Source organism: Thunnus thynnus, chromosome 10 (genome assembly GCF_963924715.1).
Source record: "Thunnus thynnus chromosome 10, fThuThy2.1, whole genome shotgun sequence".
NCBI lineage: Eukaryota > Metazoa > Chordata > Actinopteri > Scombriformes > Scombridae > Thunnus > Thunnus thynnus.
In genome coordinates this window covers 1,554,252-1,572,017 of record NC_089526.1, presented here as the reverse complement: position 1 = coordinate 1,572,017, position 17,766 = coordinate 1,554,252, and the positions used below count along the sequence as shown (strand labels likewise).

Below are 17,766 nucleotides of genomic sequence, written 5' to 3'. Positions count from 1 at the left end.
TTTTTTATTTTACCTCTTCTTAAGTCACAAACACAGGAGAGAAAAAAATGTAGATCAGACTTAGAAAATTGATCACTACTTGCCTCTCGGGGCTTCTGTAAGGAGATGATGTTTTATGGATTTTAAAGAAAAGGTAACTGAACAAGGTTTGTGTGGATAAACCATATGAGACTAAATTGAAGCTGCAAGCAGCGTTGAATGGGCCCGCGCACGTCAGGCTGCGGTGCAATCGAAGGGCTTCTGTGACGGGCATGTAGATGTCTTCAGACCCGGCTGTTTTCAGACAGTGCAAGAAGGAGATAAACATCACTTACTTTGTCCACTATTTTGCCTGCTGCTGGGGCTGCTTCACTGAAATTTTGTAGGGCGCGCTATTCAGCCAGTTTGCATCACTGATGGAATATTGTCATGTAGACGTGTTCAGGCCGGGACTCTTATCAAACATGTAAAGTTTGGTGCAACTGGAGCATTTACAATAAAGTTATAGCAACTTCCTCTGTCATGGCGAAACATCAAATCTCAACGGTGTGAGGATGAGAATTTTCTGCAGAGTGAGACATGTCTGCCTTACTCACACCTGTGTCATCAAAATGATGCAAGTTTTGGGCACATTCACAAATTAATTTCCAAATCTTCATCAAGTCTATTTTTAGAAAAGTAAAGACCTTTGACCCACATGACCTGGTCAAAGTTTGATTGAAACGTGTACTGTCAGGTGTGTAGAGACAATAAGTAACTGCAGCTGGACACAGAAAAATACGCATATATTTGAATGGAGAGTGTGAGCGAACCACTAGGTGCTCGGGGCCTAATAAAGGAAAAACTGCAGTACAGAGCTACAAATTTTAGTTTTGATTTTATTTTTCTGCAGCACTTTCTCACTAAACTGTCACCCTCACTCCATTTTTTCCCTTCCCCTCATAGGTCATCCCCACTACTGAATTATACATGTAAGACCTATAATTATTGTAAAATAAATGATAATAACACCAAACTTCATACAAAGTTTGTATATAATGTACTGCATGTATATAGATCTTTCTGCTGTATCCTACAAAAATGAGCTCCATTCAACCCCCACACCCATCCCCCCCTCCTATTCTCTCTCTCTCCCTCTCAGTTGTAAAGGAGAATGTCACTCTTCTTGTGAAATCGCCTCATAAATCCCACGACTTTGGCCAAATCTTACATTAAATATCACATTTTAGTAGGAAATTTCTTGGGGAGTCCCATGTATTTCGTGTGTTTCTTTCTTTCTTTCTTTATTATTACGCCACTTACACCCTAAATTTGACCCCCCTAAACATGCTCAAAAACTCACCAAATTAGGCACGCACATCAGGCGTGGTAAAAAATTTGATAAAATGTAAAAATGAATCCCCAAAAAGCCAAAATGTGCTCTCTAGCGCCACCTATGTAACTAAAATGGCTGCCACAGCCCATAGGAATGTTATAGAGAGATCAAACCAAAACTCAATTATTCGTCTTATCAAGACCTACAAATCATATGCTGACACCCCTGACCTAAATCCAACAGGAAGTCCACAGTTATCCTGTCAATATGAGACTTTGCCTTAATTTTGGCCCCTGAACAAACGCTATCTCCTCCGAAGGCGTTTATGGTATCGGCTTCAAACTTAAATAAATGACTTATGACACTGTGCTGAAAAAAAGTTGTTAAAAACTTTGTAATAACTCGAATGGTTTGGATTTTATAAGCCCTGAAAGTTGCAGTGCCACATCACATCAAATGTACCCCTTACAATGTAAAACAATGTCGGAGGCATGGACTTTGTGTCACACAGAGGCTTCTGACGTCTAAACTATAAGTCTGACCACTTTCAAACCTGTATCAATGGATTCGCCACAAAATTTCCTACTAATATATGATTTTTAATCAAAGTAATGGGATTTATGAGGATATTTCACCAGAAGTGTACTCCTCCTCAACTGCTCCTGGTGATGTCACTCCCTCAGGGCTGTGACACATTTCGCAATACACACTCATCATAAAATCACAGGAGGAGAGAGAAAATATTTTAAAACTCACACTCTAATATCTCAAAAACAGTAAAAGATAGAAAAACCATGTAAATTCAAGATTTGTAAGTCAAAGTTTCGTGATTCATTTAAAGTTCAAATGAAGTTTGTCTCTAAAACTTTGTGGAAGCGGTAAATGTTCAAAAAGGTGTGGGTTCGCTCACACTCTCCATTCAAATATGAGTATTTTTCTGTGTCCAGCTGCAGTTATTGTCTCTACACGCCTGACAGTACACATTTCAATCAAACTTTGACCAGGTCATGTGGGTTTGAAGTCTTTCCTTTTCTAAAAATAGACTTGATGAAAATTAGGAAATTAATTTGTTTTAGACACAAACTCACCATGCTTCCATATTGTTTGTTTCTCATAGTGCCACCTACTGTGCACAGGAATTCTGCCTTACAACACACATCATCAGGTTTGCATGATATTACATAGTATGTTCCTAACAACATAAACTACAACATGCCTTTATTTCTCAGGTGTGTTTGTTACTTTGTGGATGTTTTCTAGTTCTAAAATAGCTTCACCACTTCATGCACTGTCCAAAAAACGCCTGTGTATGAGGAAGTCCAGACCCACCGACCACGTCACAATCCAATGTGCATGGGGCGTGAGGGCCTGTTCATCACTGCTGGCAGCTTTAATCTATCCAACAGTTTGATCCGCAGCAAGATAACTCAATGACTAAAGGTCTTTTCAGGTCCAGTCCTGTTTTATGGAATTCAAACTTACATATTGTCCAACACTCATCATCTTTGTTTATTAAAAAAAAAACATCTTAAACAAATTCTTCAGGAACAGTGTTCTCCCTTTTTCAGGCATAATTTTGTACAATTCTGTCTTATACATTCCAAGTACTTTCTATAGAATCTTTAATAAATTCAATAGTTCAACTTCCTCTTCAACAGGAGGCTTTTGAGTTGATTTATATTCTTTTTAAGCAAACTTAAAGTGAGATTAGAGCTTTTTTCTACTACAGGAAATTGAAAACTTGTAAACTGGAGCTTCCCTGAACCTGAATTTATAAGAACCTGTAAGGCCCAGGTTCTGTTTTGTATTTCCACTGTGTTTTTCAAACCAGAAAGTTTCAGATGTAAGTCTCTGAAAAAGCTACGCTGTATGTCCACACTGGAACAAACTTTGCCATCGTTATGTGCTGGTCAGTAGGTGAGCGTGGCGAGTGCAGGTAAGTTGTGGGGCAGACATCAACAGAATAAGTGGAGCTCATATATATTTTGACTCTTAAACCTTAGTATTGCTAAATTATTGGAAGAGCTCTGTGGTGGAGACTGCCTTCCCATGATCAAACAAATGTACAAGTGAATATGCGAAAGTAACATTTATGTCAATAAGAGAAAGTTCCCAGGGAAGTTGAACAGAAGGCTAATCAGTAATATGACGTTTTGGTTCTCTCTTTTCTACGATAAACCAAAGTGTCAAGATCCCTAATGAACTCAGCAATAATGACCAAATAGTTTTGAATATGATTAAAATACGAGGTGGAGTCTTGTAAATAAGCTCCACAATAAGAGGGGTTATGAGAAGTATGGACTATCATTTTTTATGATTTTGCATTAGGTTTTTTATCCTGGGATAAAGGCCTTGGTTTGCTTTGTATTGCTCTTTATGCACAGTAAACCTATTCACATTGAATTCTACCAGCTTCAAGTGTATTTTTTGAGTCTTTCTCTTATAGGTTTTGAGTTTAATACTAAGTTGTGGGTGACCTGAAGATTTATTGGCCCATTTGAAGATTTCCCACGACAGCTCCACACACAGTAGGAGGTTGACAGAGCGGAACAGAGATATAGCACAATGGTTTCTAATTATTTTCTTCAAGGTAAAATAAAATATAGTATGAAGCATTTAGTCGCTCTGCTCCACTATCAAGTAGAAAAAATAGCTCACTACTGGAAATGTTACATAAAACAGAAAATACAGTTGTAGGTCATTGAGTTCCTGTTGTGGAAAAGTCCTACCAGTGACAACTTTTGCCAGCTAGAAAACTCGTCACTATTTGATCAAAGTGACCACCACCGCTGACCACAGTGAGACCCTGGTTGTTGGAGACAAGACTGTTGAGGTTATTTACTGACCCGAGGTCCAGGAAAGCCAGAGATCCCTTTGGGTCCACGTTCACCGTTTCCTCCACTGCGTCCCTGCAAACACAACATGGACAGATTTAAAACACACTCCTCATACAGATGTGTTATTCCACTTCAGTGTAAATTCTGATTGATCAATAATTGTCACCTCCTGAATTGAATCAGACAGATCCTGATACATGTTAAAAGAATTTCTTCCTAATGACCTTTAAATAATGGAGACTGGAATTTATTTTCTTGTACAGGAAGGAGTGTTTCACGGTGCAACACACAAACAGGGTTACAGAGAAAAAGGCTTGTCTCAGAATATTCACAATTGGTTTATATACCTTACAAATGGGCGTCTCATATTTCTCCTAATGTTTACAGACATATTCCACAGATAATGTCATGACATTTTCTCAGTTCTCTAATTGGTTGGCCAGGTGTAGGTCCCTGAATCGAGATAACTCCCTTCTGACCTGTCTCTGACCTTTATTCCCTCCTGATGTCCTCTAATGCATGTACTGGCCCCCCGTCGTTAATCTTAGCTGCTACGTTTGCTGTTTCTGCAACTTTGCAGAGGAAAACAGGAAGATTCATCATGATATGCAAAAACAAGAACGCGCACATAGTAAGGTTTTAAGACATCGAATCACAGTATAATTCTAATTTTTATAACAAAACATTTTGTCTCTTTATCATTTAGTATGTTTACATGCACTTAAAGGGGTCACTCAGGGAGACCAGAGGCCTGTACTACGATGCAAGTTCAACATACCCAGGATATCTTTTCATTATCTGGCTTCACTGAACCTAACATTGGCCGTCCAGATAACCAGAACTACGAAGCTGGTTATCAATTAGCTCAGTAAACCCAAGGTTTTCCAGCTACGAGCGTGTTCATCTGAAAGAAGCGGGGTTGTTAATTACGAGTGACATAATCAGAACCATGAATGAAGTACTTCATGATATGAGATGAAACGGTGATACCAAGTACCTGCGGAAAACTTCTGTTTAGGAGACAGCAAAAAGTCATATTCAACGAAGTGAAATGTAAATGACAGCCTGTAATCACACAACAGAATAAGATGTAGAAACACTAGCAATAATTTCCACATATTAGGCTACGGCTTAAAATACATGTAGGAATTATCATATATGACTTAAGTACAGAGAGTAATTTTTGCTATTTTGTTGGATGATGAAGAAACCATCTGAATATGTCACATAAAAAACAAAAGTAACGTCAGACTGTTTCTGCTACTGAAACAAAGAGTGTAAAAGTAGTAAATGACTGATGCGGTCTATCTGACCCAAATGTTGCTTTATAGTCACGGGAGCCAATTAACAGTGTTGATTATTTTTCTAATAAAAAACAATATTTCATTTTCATTTCCAGTTATTCTTAGCTGTAGTGATGGAATCAGAGTGTAAAATCATCCACACTGTCAGCTTAATAAACTTAATACTATTAAAATGCAGCTAAAATCATCATTATGTGTTTAGTGTCGTAAATGATCTCTCCATGTATTAGAAGCTCTGCTTTAAAACCAGAGTGGAAATAGAAAGTCTGGAACAATAAAATGTTTCAACTGACCTATAAAAATATATATTGATCTTTTTTACTAGAATTATTAACATTTCTACTCACGTTGTTTTATGTGCTAATTAAAAATGTGCATAAAAACATGTGGATGGAGAAACAACTATTGTAAGTAATTGTAAGTATCGTTTTGTAATTTAAGTTAACCTATTAACTTAAAGTACCACTGTGCCTGACTACAGCCTCACAGAGCTGCAGCTAGTTAGACCTCGACTGGTTTAAGTAACTCTTGCAGCAGAAAGGGTGATAGTTGGTGATTATTTCCCATTTTTCATTAGACCAGTGCATATAAATGTTTTTCAAAGATACAGCACATCAGATCTTTTCAAGACATTTAGAGGAGGACAGTGATCTAACAACAGGAGAATTGGAAACCTTTTTCTCTTCATTCAAAAACCCCACAGAGAAAAACACAGTTTCCCTTTCCTGGGAAAGCTCCACTGAATTTCCATGGAAGTCTGTTCACCAGCCAAGCCATTTATCACATCCAAATCTATCAAATCCACCTTCCAGGAAAAACACAGGCACTATCTACATGAGTCTGATCTTTGTTGTTCTGTGAAACTAGAAACATCTGTGTGTTTGGCAGAGAGATGACTGTGAGCAGTAAATGAACAGCTGTAACTGAGCTTTTAAGAATTTAACAGAAGCCTTTCTGAATAGAAACACATCGCAGTCTGTATTTACACATTTTCCTTGTGTGTAACTTTGTAATCCTTCATACTGGATGAAATGAAACCATGAAAGTAGTGAAGTTGCTGATGTTCAGCTTCTGTTTGGGTTCCTTCACTGATCAATAAACAAATGTAAAGGTTTCAGTTTGATGCGTAACTGTGGATATAGATGGCAGTGTAACAAAAGCTGAAAGTACAGGCTTTAGAAATTAAATTAAAATATTTTTTGCTACTAAATCTGTATAGATGTCCATGTTGATACTGTAATTTAATTGGTCCAAAACATTTAGCTGATAAATGCTGCACAAGTCGGGTAGATATTGGATTTAAAGTTTAAATTCCCTCTTTGTGTTTCCTCAGACAGTGTTTCCCTGCTGAGCTGCGGTGGAAGTATAATAACAAAAAGAGGGACTTTGGCACTAAAAAGACTGTAACGCTGAAAGATATCTACTTGATTTGACTCATTTGGACGCTGAAGCTTCATATTACATAACACATGACATATAAACACATCATGCTTTTTCATAATACAGTTCAGCCTTCCTATGTTGATCAGAGGGGATACAAAACATATGGTGTGGGAACTCAAAAGTAGTTTAGACATATTGATGAGACGTTGGATGCAGAAAGGAGGACAACAGCAATAAACTGTAAGGAGAGAGAACCTCATCAGATGAACTACTGTCCCTTTAACCCTTTAGATCTGGCTTCACATTCTCAGCTGTTGGATGGCTGCTGTTGTCTGATCACTCACCTGTGGACCAGGAGTACCTGGGCTGCCCTGGAGTCCTGGAGCTCCCGGTCCTCCAGGGGCACCCTGCAGGAAGACACACACAGAGGTGAAATGACAGGTGTTTCAGTGTTTAATAGATATATTATTTTTTCCTTTTATTTAAACTTGAAAAAACAAAGCTGAAAAAGGTACAAACAGAAGCTGAGTGGTTTGTGATCATAGATTTAAACTGATCAAGGGTTACCAAAGTATTAATTTTTGGGGTGCTCTGTAAAGAGTTCAGGGTGGTAGACACTAAAAGCAGATCTTCCAAACTCAGTGCAAACTCGAGGGACTTGCAGTGAAAGCCAAGTTTGATGTCTATCTATTATAGATATCTATTATAGATATTATATATAATATGTATATTATATATTATAAGATATTATAAGATGGCAGCTTCCCAATAAGATCCTTACAGATAAACAAATACATATGCCTGTCACGTCTCTCAGACAGAGAAGACCACACATCTTCTCCATACTGGATGCAATGATGAGGGCTAAAAATATCACCAGTAATAAATCTAAGAGCAGAATGATAAACAGGATCCAAGGACTTCAGAGTGGAGGCTGCTTATAAATAACATTACCATAATTCATGTGAGAGAGAAAAAAAAAAGTTTCAACAATCACTTTCCCACAAAGCAGAGGAAGGTTAGTTCTATTTCTATACAAAAAACAATTATTTGTCATAATTCGAATATAATATATAGATATAATATAGATATAGATACAGATATATTTACATAAACCTTTTCCGGCTAAACTGAGTGTTGTTTGAGTTCATACCTTCCCACCATACGGACCTCTTCTTCCATCTGGACCCTGAACAGCAGAAAAACAACAGTTTTAAACATGTTTAAAGAATATTTGATCTCAGGCTGCAAATAAGGATTATTGTCATTAACAATTAATCTGCTGAGTATTTTCTTTATTAACTGTTTCAGTTAATAATCTGTGTGATACAAATTGAGGCGATGACTCATCTGCACAGATTGGAAATGTTTCCATATAACATATCGATCGAGTATCTTTCAGGCTATTTAAAAAAGTATTAAATTTCATTAGTTTTTCCCCACAAATATAAAATATAAATTAGCAAAACATGACAGCATCAATATCAAATATCAATATCACACTGCACATAGCGCTAACAAACAAAAACATTGGTAACACTGCTCCAGCACTGGTCAGTCTTTATTTATGATATCAGAGGTGAGGCAATTAGTGGACCAGTCTGGAGCTGCAGAGATCAGTCAATCAACATAAAATTAATCGTTAGCTATTTCGTTAATTGATTCATTGTTATTAGTAATTTTTCAAGAAAAATTCTCTGGTTTCAGCTTCTTCAAAGTGAAATTTGATATTTTTCAACCTGGACCCTCTTTTTCCATCTTTTTGTGTCTAAGTGACTAATGGAGACAACAAATTTTGAAATCGGCCCAGTATTGAATAAGAGCGCTTCAACCAGCAGCTGTGAAACAGGCTGTGATGTAATCTGACGGGGTAATAACACTCCGTCAATGTATGTCCACTAAAAGTTCTTGTTTTTTCCACCAACAGGCTCAAATTATTATTATAAGTGTCCGACAACATTATAGAAAGGACCATACAGAGAAATTAAACGTAGAAATTAAACCTTTCGCTTGATCCAGTCTGTATGTTATTGTGTCTGACCAAGTCTCATTGGAGGAGAAGTCTCGCTCTGAAATTTCCTGAGAGTTGAGTTATTCAGCCATGACTTTGAAAATCTTTTTAACATTAAGCTACACTTTCTGTTCTCCAACACAACAAACTCCTCCCGGCACTCCTCTCTGCAACTCTGTCGTGGCTGAATAAAATGACCATTTTATGACATTTTATAGACTAAACAAATAATCAATTAAACAAGAAAATAATCAACAGATTAATTGATAATGAAAATAATCATCAGTTAATTGATCAACAGAGAACCATTTTGATGATCCAGTAATAATACAAATCATTTTAAAAGCAAAGATGCAGAGTGTTCTTTAATTCCAGGCCTCAAATATAAATACTCTCTTCTTCTCTCAGATGTCTGTGATGAACTGAGTATCTTTTATCTTACCGGGTTTCCATTGACCCCGGCGTCTCCTGTTCTCCCGTCCAGACCAGGTGATCCCTGCAGATTTAGAAACATCACAGTTCAGCAGAGTGATACACAATATATGATTTAGGACTCAGCCAATGACAGATGAAATACTTTAATATGGAGATTTTTTTTGTGTGTAACAAACACAAACCCGGGTGCAATGTCAGAGTAGAGTAGCTGCTCTGTTGTTGTTGTGTGTAGCATGTTTTTTGCCAACTTGTTTATCTATGTAAAGTGTCTTTGAGTGCCTTTTAAAAGCTCTGTATGAATAGAATGTATATATTTACATTTTCAAAAAGTTCCCTTTACATAATAACTTCAAAACGTCTCAACACTGAAACACAGACCTTTAAGATTATATTATGACCATCAGAAGTCTTTTCTTTTTTACGTTTGTTTGTTTGTTCATCCAGAATATTTCAAACACAAGGTCCATTTACTATGCTATTCCCAGACATTTATACCATATCCTGTGACTCTCTTTAGCAAAGTGAAGTAGTTCAGGCGTCATCACGTATCCTAAGTACAGGATCTCTGATTCGATGTTTCCAACAGCAGTGCTTTGTGGGACTTGAGGTTGATTTCACAGCACTGATCTCAGCACACATGCAGGCTGTGATGTTTCTTACTGGTAATCCTGGGTTCCCGGGTTCTCCTTTGGTTCCTTGTTGGATGTTAGTTATGCCCGGTTCTCCCTTTCAGACAAAACACAGAAACCAGAATCTTAACACGATCACTTTGAAAAAATTAACTCTACAAAGTTTCCTAAAGTGGAGCCGTCAGCTGTGTTCCAGCTGTGACCGCCTGAAAGCAGAGTTGCTTTTAGATTTATTGAAATTAAAGCTATATGTCACTGACTCTTGTAAATATAACGATGTAATGCGACTGCAGAGACGACTAAAAAGGCTGAGAATGAGCTGAGCAGGACTGACTTTAAGATGTTGCCAAAAACACTTATGGATAAATTCTCTTTGTTTATCTGTTAATTACTTATAGTTACAAAAGGATTTGGATGAGATGTGAGCTGTAGGACTTTGCTCTTAGTTTAAGGGTTTGTTGATGAGAAATGGTGGATGTTGGGATATCAGCCTCTTAAACTGTCCTTAACCATAAACACTGAGCCAAGAGTGCAGACTCACTTTCTCGGCAACATCCAAGTATGTAGACTTGGCTTGTTTGAGTTGACACACAAGTGACGTCTTTGGTTGTAAATATCAAACATGTTTAAAAAAGTATTTATGAGAGCGACTGGAAGCGTTTGAATCTGAAGACGTAAAATTAGACAAATCACACACTATATGATTTTATCTGCTGGCTGTCAACACCAACTGACCCAGACTGGCACTGACCCGCTCCGACTCCTGCCCAATCAGTCGCGATGCCCCAATCAGATTCAAAATCGTCTCACCAGTCATCATGTACATCCCCAGCTCAGGTGTTTGAGTGTGGGAAGCCAGTGAGGGATTGTGGATGTTAAACAAGAAGTTGATGGTGAGAAAGTGAGTGACAAACAGAGAAACAGAGATAACGTCAGACCTTACCGGATCTCCTCTCAGTCCTTGCTCTCCTTTCAGACCCTCCTCTCCTCTTCCACCTGGGATACCCTGAGGACAAGAGTTCAACCTGTCAATCAGCCAACACCTCTGAGCTTCACTTCATGTGATTTTTTTATGCAGTGAATCAAAAGTAAGTAAATATAAAGCCAGACAAAACCCAAAGACCAGCGAGTACCACCACGCAGGGAAATGTCATGAGAAAAGGTTCTTAGTTTACTTACTGGCTCTCCTGGATGTCCTCGCTCTCCTCGACTTCCATTCAGTCCTGTCACTCCCTGCAAACAAAAAACCAGAAACAGCTCAGCACTGAGAGCCTGAAAACCTTCTTTCACATCATCTCACATCACACATCACATCAAGAGTCTATTGTTTGCTTTAACTCTCCAGAGGAGAAACACAGGTTTACATGATTATACTTCCACTGTTGACATCCACGTCTGTTCCATAGTTTAATTTCACAAGTCATAATATTTATCTACAACGTGATCTGATATCTATATTTAGATGTTTTTACATCTTGCTGGTATTCCCCTCTTTCTACTAAATGATCTTGCTAAATTCCTTATTTTGCGGCTACAGAGAGAGAGAATCAGGGTTGAAAAAAGCCTTTCTCAATCAACTCTTTACTCTGAGCAACAGAGTCCAACATGAACACAAAGAAAATAAAGTGTAAAGAAAATAATAATGGATGATATTATTGTATTTTAAAAATGCTCAAATATGAATATCAGTATGGGCCTCAAAAATCCTTTAGGTTATTGACCTTATGAGTTTCAGCTACAATGAAACGCTCCGACTTCATAATGTTGTCTTTTAACTTCCTGTCTACATCAGACGTGAGGATATACTGCATTGTATATATTGGCATCCGATGACTGTGATCATCTTGCACCTACATTTTAGCAAACAACTGATCAGTTTTATAACGTACAGCATGTAGGACAAAGCTGAAAGAACACGAGAGACTTAAAAAAAAAAAAGATGTGCTTTTATTTATGTTGGTAAATCAGATTACAGACCAACACAGTGAAAATCATCTTTCCAACTTTGAGAAATAGGCTGTGTGAACCATTCAGGACCCAGATTGTTGACTTGTGTTGACTACAACCAGCAAAAGCAACAGCAAGTTAAAAGACAAAACTGGAAATGGAACAAATGAAAAAATGGGACACATTGCATAAGATTATGGCTGCAACTAACGATTATTTTCATTATCGATTAATCTGTCGATCATTTTCCCGATTAATCCACTAGTCGGTTGGTCTATAAAATGTCAGAAAATGGTGAAACGTGTCGATCAGTGTTTCCTAAAGTCCTCCAATGTCTTGTTTTGTCCTCAACCCAAAGATATTCAGTTTATTATCATAGAGGACTAAAGAAACCAGAAAATATTCACATTTAAGAAGCTGGAATCTGAAAATTTTGACTTTTTAAATTTATTAAACAATTACCTAAAATGATTAATCAAAATTAAAATAGTTGGCGATAAATTTAAAAGTTGGGAAGTCAGTCTAATGTCAGTCAAATCTGATCAAACCTGCTGGGTGTTTGACTGTTAAACTCTTAATAATTAACAAAAATTGATGCTTTTTCCCAAACTTTGACTTTGATTGTTGAATGTTATACGGGAAATCTCAAGATAAGAAACCACACTGTGAGGAGGTTTAAGGTGTTAACATAATATAATAATAATAAATTATTATATTTAATGAAGAGAAGAAAGCTGATTTGAGGTCTTGGTTTATCTTTTTAATGATATGCTGAACTGATATATCTGCTGACATTCGTACCTGTTCTCCATTGATTCCATCCAGTCCGTCTTCTCCGTTCTCACCCTGCAGCGTTGGAAGAGAATTATCTGTAACATCTCACAGCTGCCCTCTCTTAATGAGAACACATCTGAACTAAAATGTTTGTCTAGATTTAAATATTTGTCCAAACACTCTTCACTTAATGCTGCATTTCACATTTGCTCTCTTGCTTAATTCATTGTCTTCACATTCCAGGAAGCCTGAGTCACTCACCCTGTCGCCAGAGAATCCTGGATTGCCCTGCACACACAAACAACAGGATATAAACATACCAGGCAAAGGACAACAAGATCAGCATATATTATCACTATTATAAACATTTCCAGGCTACTCTCACAGTAAACTTGTAAGTGTTTGTATAAAATTAAATGTCATATTTTTGGACAGATATGTACTAGAAGCCAAAAGGTTCTGATGTCGCTCCACACGGGCAAAAAATGTAGAAAAGACGTGTTTGGTGAAACGTGGGTTCAGACCAGAGTCTTACATTACATCTGTTCTATTATATAGAAAATTGTGAAACTGTGCAAATTATTATGTGAAAATCATGATGGAGCATTAAACCTCAGCTTAACTCTTGCTAAAGCTAACGAGCTTAGCAGTGACAACTATTTTAGCTTCTAACTCTGGCGGAATTCATGTAATTTGGTGGTTGAGTTAGCTTTAAATCACAGCTAGCTTGTGAGATAGCCTTAAAACTAAATTTAAATATAGTTATTAAGCTATGTAGCTGTTGACATTTTGGTAATTCGGTCAGTTATTTCACATAACTAAACAAAGCAGGAGCTAAATCCAATCATGATGGAGAATAAAAACCCAGCTAAACTCCTGCTTAAGCTAACTAGCTTAGTAGATGAGCAGTAACAACCATTTTAGCTTCTACCTCATAGAATTCATGTGATTTGGTGGCTGAGGTACCTTTTGAAGTCACGTATTGAAATGTAATAAATTTTAAATGATTTCAGTATAAATATCAATGGTGGAAGGATGGGTAGATACCTTGCAAAACACAGATTCAATTCCCAAAATATATTAAATAATCAAATTAAAGTTAATTTTCTTATTGCCTATTTTTCCGTAATGTTGTAATCCACCACGACTGACTGTTATCTTTTACTTCAGCAACGTGCACCCTTGGATTTATCTGGAAAAATAAATGTATTGTGCATCCCTGTTAAAAATCAATATGTAAACAAAGTAGTAAAAATGGACATGCTGTTGGTAGATACTGTATATTCTCCTTACATCCTGTGGAGATTATCCATAGTTCAGTATCTACATGTGGGTTATGCAATTATTTGTTGTGGTCTGAAACTACATAAAATAACAATGACAAGTTTTCTATTTGTTACTCCCCCAGCCGCCCTTAAACTTCACTGCATCCTCTGCCTTTGTAGGGCAGTGTGGACAGTGAACTATGGTGGTGAAGAACATGAAGCCATGACAAAATGTTATTGTTACATTCTTACTTTACTTAATCTTATTTTAAAGAAGAACTGATGTAAAAAACATCCAGTCATGGTATCAATACTGGCAATGACACACCCTCTAGAGCCCCACAAACACAACAGACCACAGCACTTAATTCCCTTTTTATTTGGTCTTAACATCACTCAGTAGGAGGCATTTTTCCATCCTCAGTGTTATTGTGTTCCTCTCGGTAGTATTAAGCAGTGCTGTACCTTCTGTCCTCTGATTCCAGGACAGCCCTGGATGCCCGGAGGTCCAACTCGTCCAGGAAGTCCTCGGTCGCCCTGCAACAACCAGACAAATCAAACTGTGACTGCAGACTACACAAGAGTCCAGAAGATACGAGCAGGTCAAGCAGTTTCATCCTATGAACAATTTCCTTGTGATAGTTTTACTGGCATTTTAGTAATTTACATGTTAACAAATCTCAAAAAAATTTGGTGGAAGGTGATGCTAGGTAAGGCTGATAAATTTTATTTTATCAATTATTAAATCTATTACACTCAAAAAATACTAAGAGTTCAAAGAGGAGCAGGTTGTTTTAAACCCACATTTCAGTTCAAGTTTCAACACAGCCAAAAGCTGTTTCAGCGACAAAAGGCCTCCAGTTTTTTTCACCACTCCACCAAGTTTCATCTCATCTTAAAAGGAGTAAAAACTGTATGAAGAAGCACTTACGGCGTGCCCCTCCTCTCCCAGGAAGCCAGAGTGACCCCTCCTACCAGGCAAACCCTGTTTATAAAACAGACACAAACAGATTCAAATAGATTATTAACTGAAGCCAAAAATGAACTCAAAAACATGTTTTTTTTCTTCTTCTTCTTCGTGCAGCTGGATGTTGTTCTCTTCTCTGTGCAGAGGTTGTTTTCACATTCATCTGCTGAAGGAGGAAAGTTTCTCTGAGCTCACCTTAAATCTCAGTTTAACACGTGGACATATCAGCAGGATTTGTGACATCACAACTAGTGAAGGAGGACACAAAATTTAAAGTTTTTAATTTTTAAAGTTATTCAACGTAAAGTAGTTTATATATCGTCAAACATGTCTGGACGGATCATTACGCAAGGCAGCCCATTATATGTATGTCTACCTTCTATAAATACACCTGAGCAACCACTTATCTTGATGATTATATGGTTGACTGTTGTTTTATATATATATATATGTTTTATTATGAGAATGTTTATACAATATACAGTCAACATGAAATCACCAATATGGTGCAATTACCCACACACCTTCAAACCCTCCGCCCAAAACAAAACAGATCCAGATCTTGCAACTACACAATTCATAGATTATGATAGACGTCCGTTAGAGATGACGAGTAGTAGACAGTGAAAACTTTTACATAATTGAATGATTAACAGTTACAGACAATAGGGCAAGAGTAAAAGTAGTGCAGATATACATACACACACGCAATAAATAAAATAAATTAATAAATATTAAATAAATAAACACATTTCGAAAAATGAATTACTTCCTAAAAAAACAAGGACAGACCCCTAATTTTGAGAGTATATAGCAAGTTTATCCACTTGCTCTCAGCCCAGACCAGATTTTCGTTCTTGACATCATGTTTAAAGTTTAAAGATGTGATTTATGGCAGTCACCTTTGACCCTGGGCGGCCAGGAGAGCCACGGATGCCTGGGTGTCCCGAGCATCTGCACATGACGTTGCAACACTCCCTTTCTGACACGGTAACCTGCAGAGAGACACAGAGAGCAGAAGACAAAAGATTTAATATAAATTTATATATATAATAATATAAAACAGCACAGTTTTTGAAATTTCTTTCTAATGGCCTTATTTCAAAACTCAAACTACGTAGACAATTATACAACATGTAAATCAGACAACTTTGAAGTTGTTGGAAGGTGTATTATTTCACTTTTGATTGAGTTATACACAACACAACTGTTTTCCATTATAAATATGCTAAACTAGACCAACACTGTTACATGAATTCACTCACTTCCAACACAAACTAAACTATTTCAATACATTCCATATAATAAATGTCATTTTACAATGTCCTATCAGTGATGAATAAGTCAATACAAAGTTCATTGATCCTACAAGTGACATCTTTTATCTTTCTGTCAGACTTTTGTTCCAGTTGATGTTAATGGAGAGTAAAGGCTTCAGTATGCTTAAGATGAGGTGCTAAACGGATTGTCTAACAACACTTTTTGGTCTCTGTACTGTTTTTGACTCGTCTTTGCACCATTTTGTCTTGACTTTGCACTGTTTTGGCTCATCTTTGCACTCTCTAGTCTAGGGCTGTAGTCTGCTGGTTGACTGGTCGATTAGTTGGTCGATATGCTCTCGTCCAACTAAATTCTCATTGGTCGAATCATCTCCGTGTTATTTTCATAAGGAGAAAAGTGCTACATCAGTAGCTTTCCAGGAGTAATCCATTATTTCCTGCGGCGGGAGGGACAGACTAACAAATTACCTGTGAAAACGGGGGTGTATTCAAAGCACCCCTGTTGTTTTCACAACTTTCTGGCAGTAAATGTACAGTACCGACTACAGTGTGTGGGTTAATAAATGCTAAAAAGTCACGTCTGTTGTTTCCCCAAATGCTGGAAAAGTAAAAGGGGTTAGCTCCAAAGTTAGCAACAATGGGTTAGCATAAGCTGAAGACACAAAACAGAGAAATACAGAACGGAGAAATGTGTGGCTGCCGAGTTCTCTGTCTCTGTCCCGTTACATCCCCCCCCCCCCCCCCCCCCCCCCCCCCCCCCCCCCCCCCCCCCCCCCCCCCCCCCCCCCCCCCCCCCCCCCCCCCCCCCCGCCGCGCTGCGCGCGCGACTAATCAATTTGTTGAAGATTATGTGCGATTTTACTCGATCAAGATTTTCTTTGGTTGACTACAGCCCTACTCTAGTCTTTGTAATGTTTTGTCTTGTCTTTGTATTGTTCTCTTGAGTCATCTGAAACGACCACAGAATTGAAGGTTGCGTTCTAGAGTCTGACAATCCAACAATCTGACATCATGTTGTGATTGGTCATGTGTACAGTGGCGTAAAAGTAGGCAGAAGTTTGAACTTCTACCTCAAGCGCTCTCTTTTCATTATTCACCCAACTTCTTCCATCACCTTTTATGTGTACAACTGAGAACATCTAACATGAAAGACTCACAATTTGTGTGCGGATGGTGCTGGCGATGCTGGGCATGGTGATGCTGAGAGGATTGTTGTTGTCGAAACCTCGGCCAAACTCAACCGTCTGCAGCTCGGCGGGGTTATGGGCTCCCTCCAGAGCCACAGTCAGCAGAGCACTGACTTCAGCAGACAATAAACACAACATCAGATAAGAGATTTACTACCTCAGAGAAGTTCATGTGTCATTGGTCTACAAACTGACATAATGCACTTTATAAAATATTATGTCAAATGGCTACATTCAACTTGATTTTAGGAATATCCCAAGCTGATTCACAGGCTCGAGAGACATTGATGAATTTTTGTGATGTATGTATGATCTATTTTCTATCCTTTGTTTGTTAGCCTGCCAGCAAACCAGCTAAACATCATCTTTTTATGGAGGTTGAAAACTGCAGGACTGACATAACATAAAACACTACGAGACATAATATTACATATTACAGCAGAGTAAATCATC

At 37.7% G+C, this 17,766-nt stretch overlaps 1 protein-coding gene across 1 annotated transcript in view; it reads right to left on the bottom strand.

The window, feature by feature from the left end:
- Positions 1–17,766, bottom strand: part of LOC137190747 (collagen alpha-6(VI) chain-like) — a 56,088-nt gene that overhangs the window by 16,979 nt on the left and 21,343 nt on the right. Inside the window, exons 11-23 of the mRNA XM_067600329.1 lie at positions 17,284–17,426; positions 15,749–15,841; positions 14,811–14,864; positions 14,345–14,416; positions 12,876–12,902; positions 12,642–12,686; positions 11,073–11,126; positions 10,837–10,899; positions 9,925–9,990; positions 9,272–9,325; positions 7,972–8,007; positions 7,163–7,225; positions 4,141–4,203 (exon numbers count right to left, since the gene is read on the bottom strand). Coding sequence (XP_067456430.1) covers positions 4,141–4,203; positions 7,163–7,225; positions 7,972–8,007; positions 9,272–9,325; positions 9,925–9,990; positions 10,837–10,899; positions 11,073–11,126; positions 12,642–12,686; positions 12,876–12,902; positions 14,345–14,416; positions 14,811–14,864; positions 15,749–15,841; positions 17,284–17,426 — 833 coding nt within the window. The remainder of the gene's footprint in view (positions 1–4,140; positions 4,204–7,162; positions 7,226–7,971; positions 8,008–9,271; positions 9,326–9,924; positions 9,991–10,836; positions 10,900–11,072; positions 11,127–12,641; positions 12,687–12,875; positions 12,903–14,344; positions 14,417–14,810; positions 14,865–15,748; positions 15,842–17,283; positions 17,427–17,766) is intronic.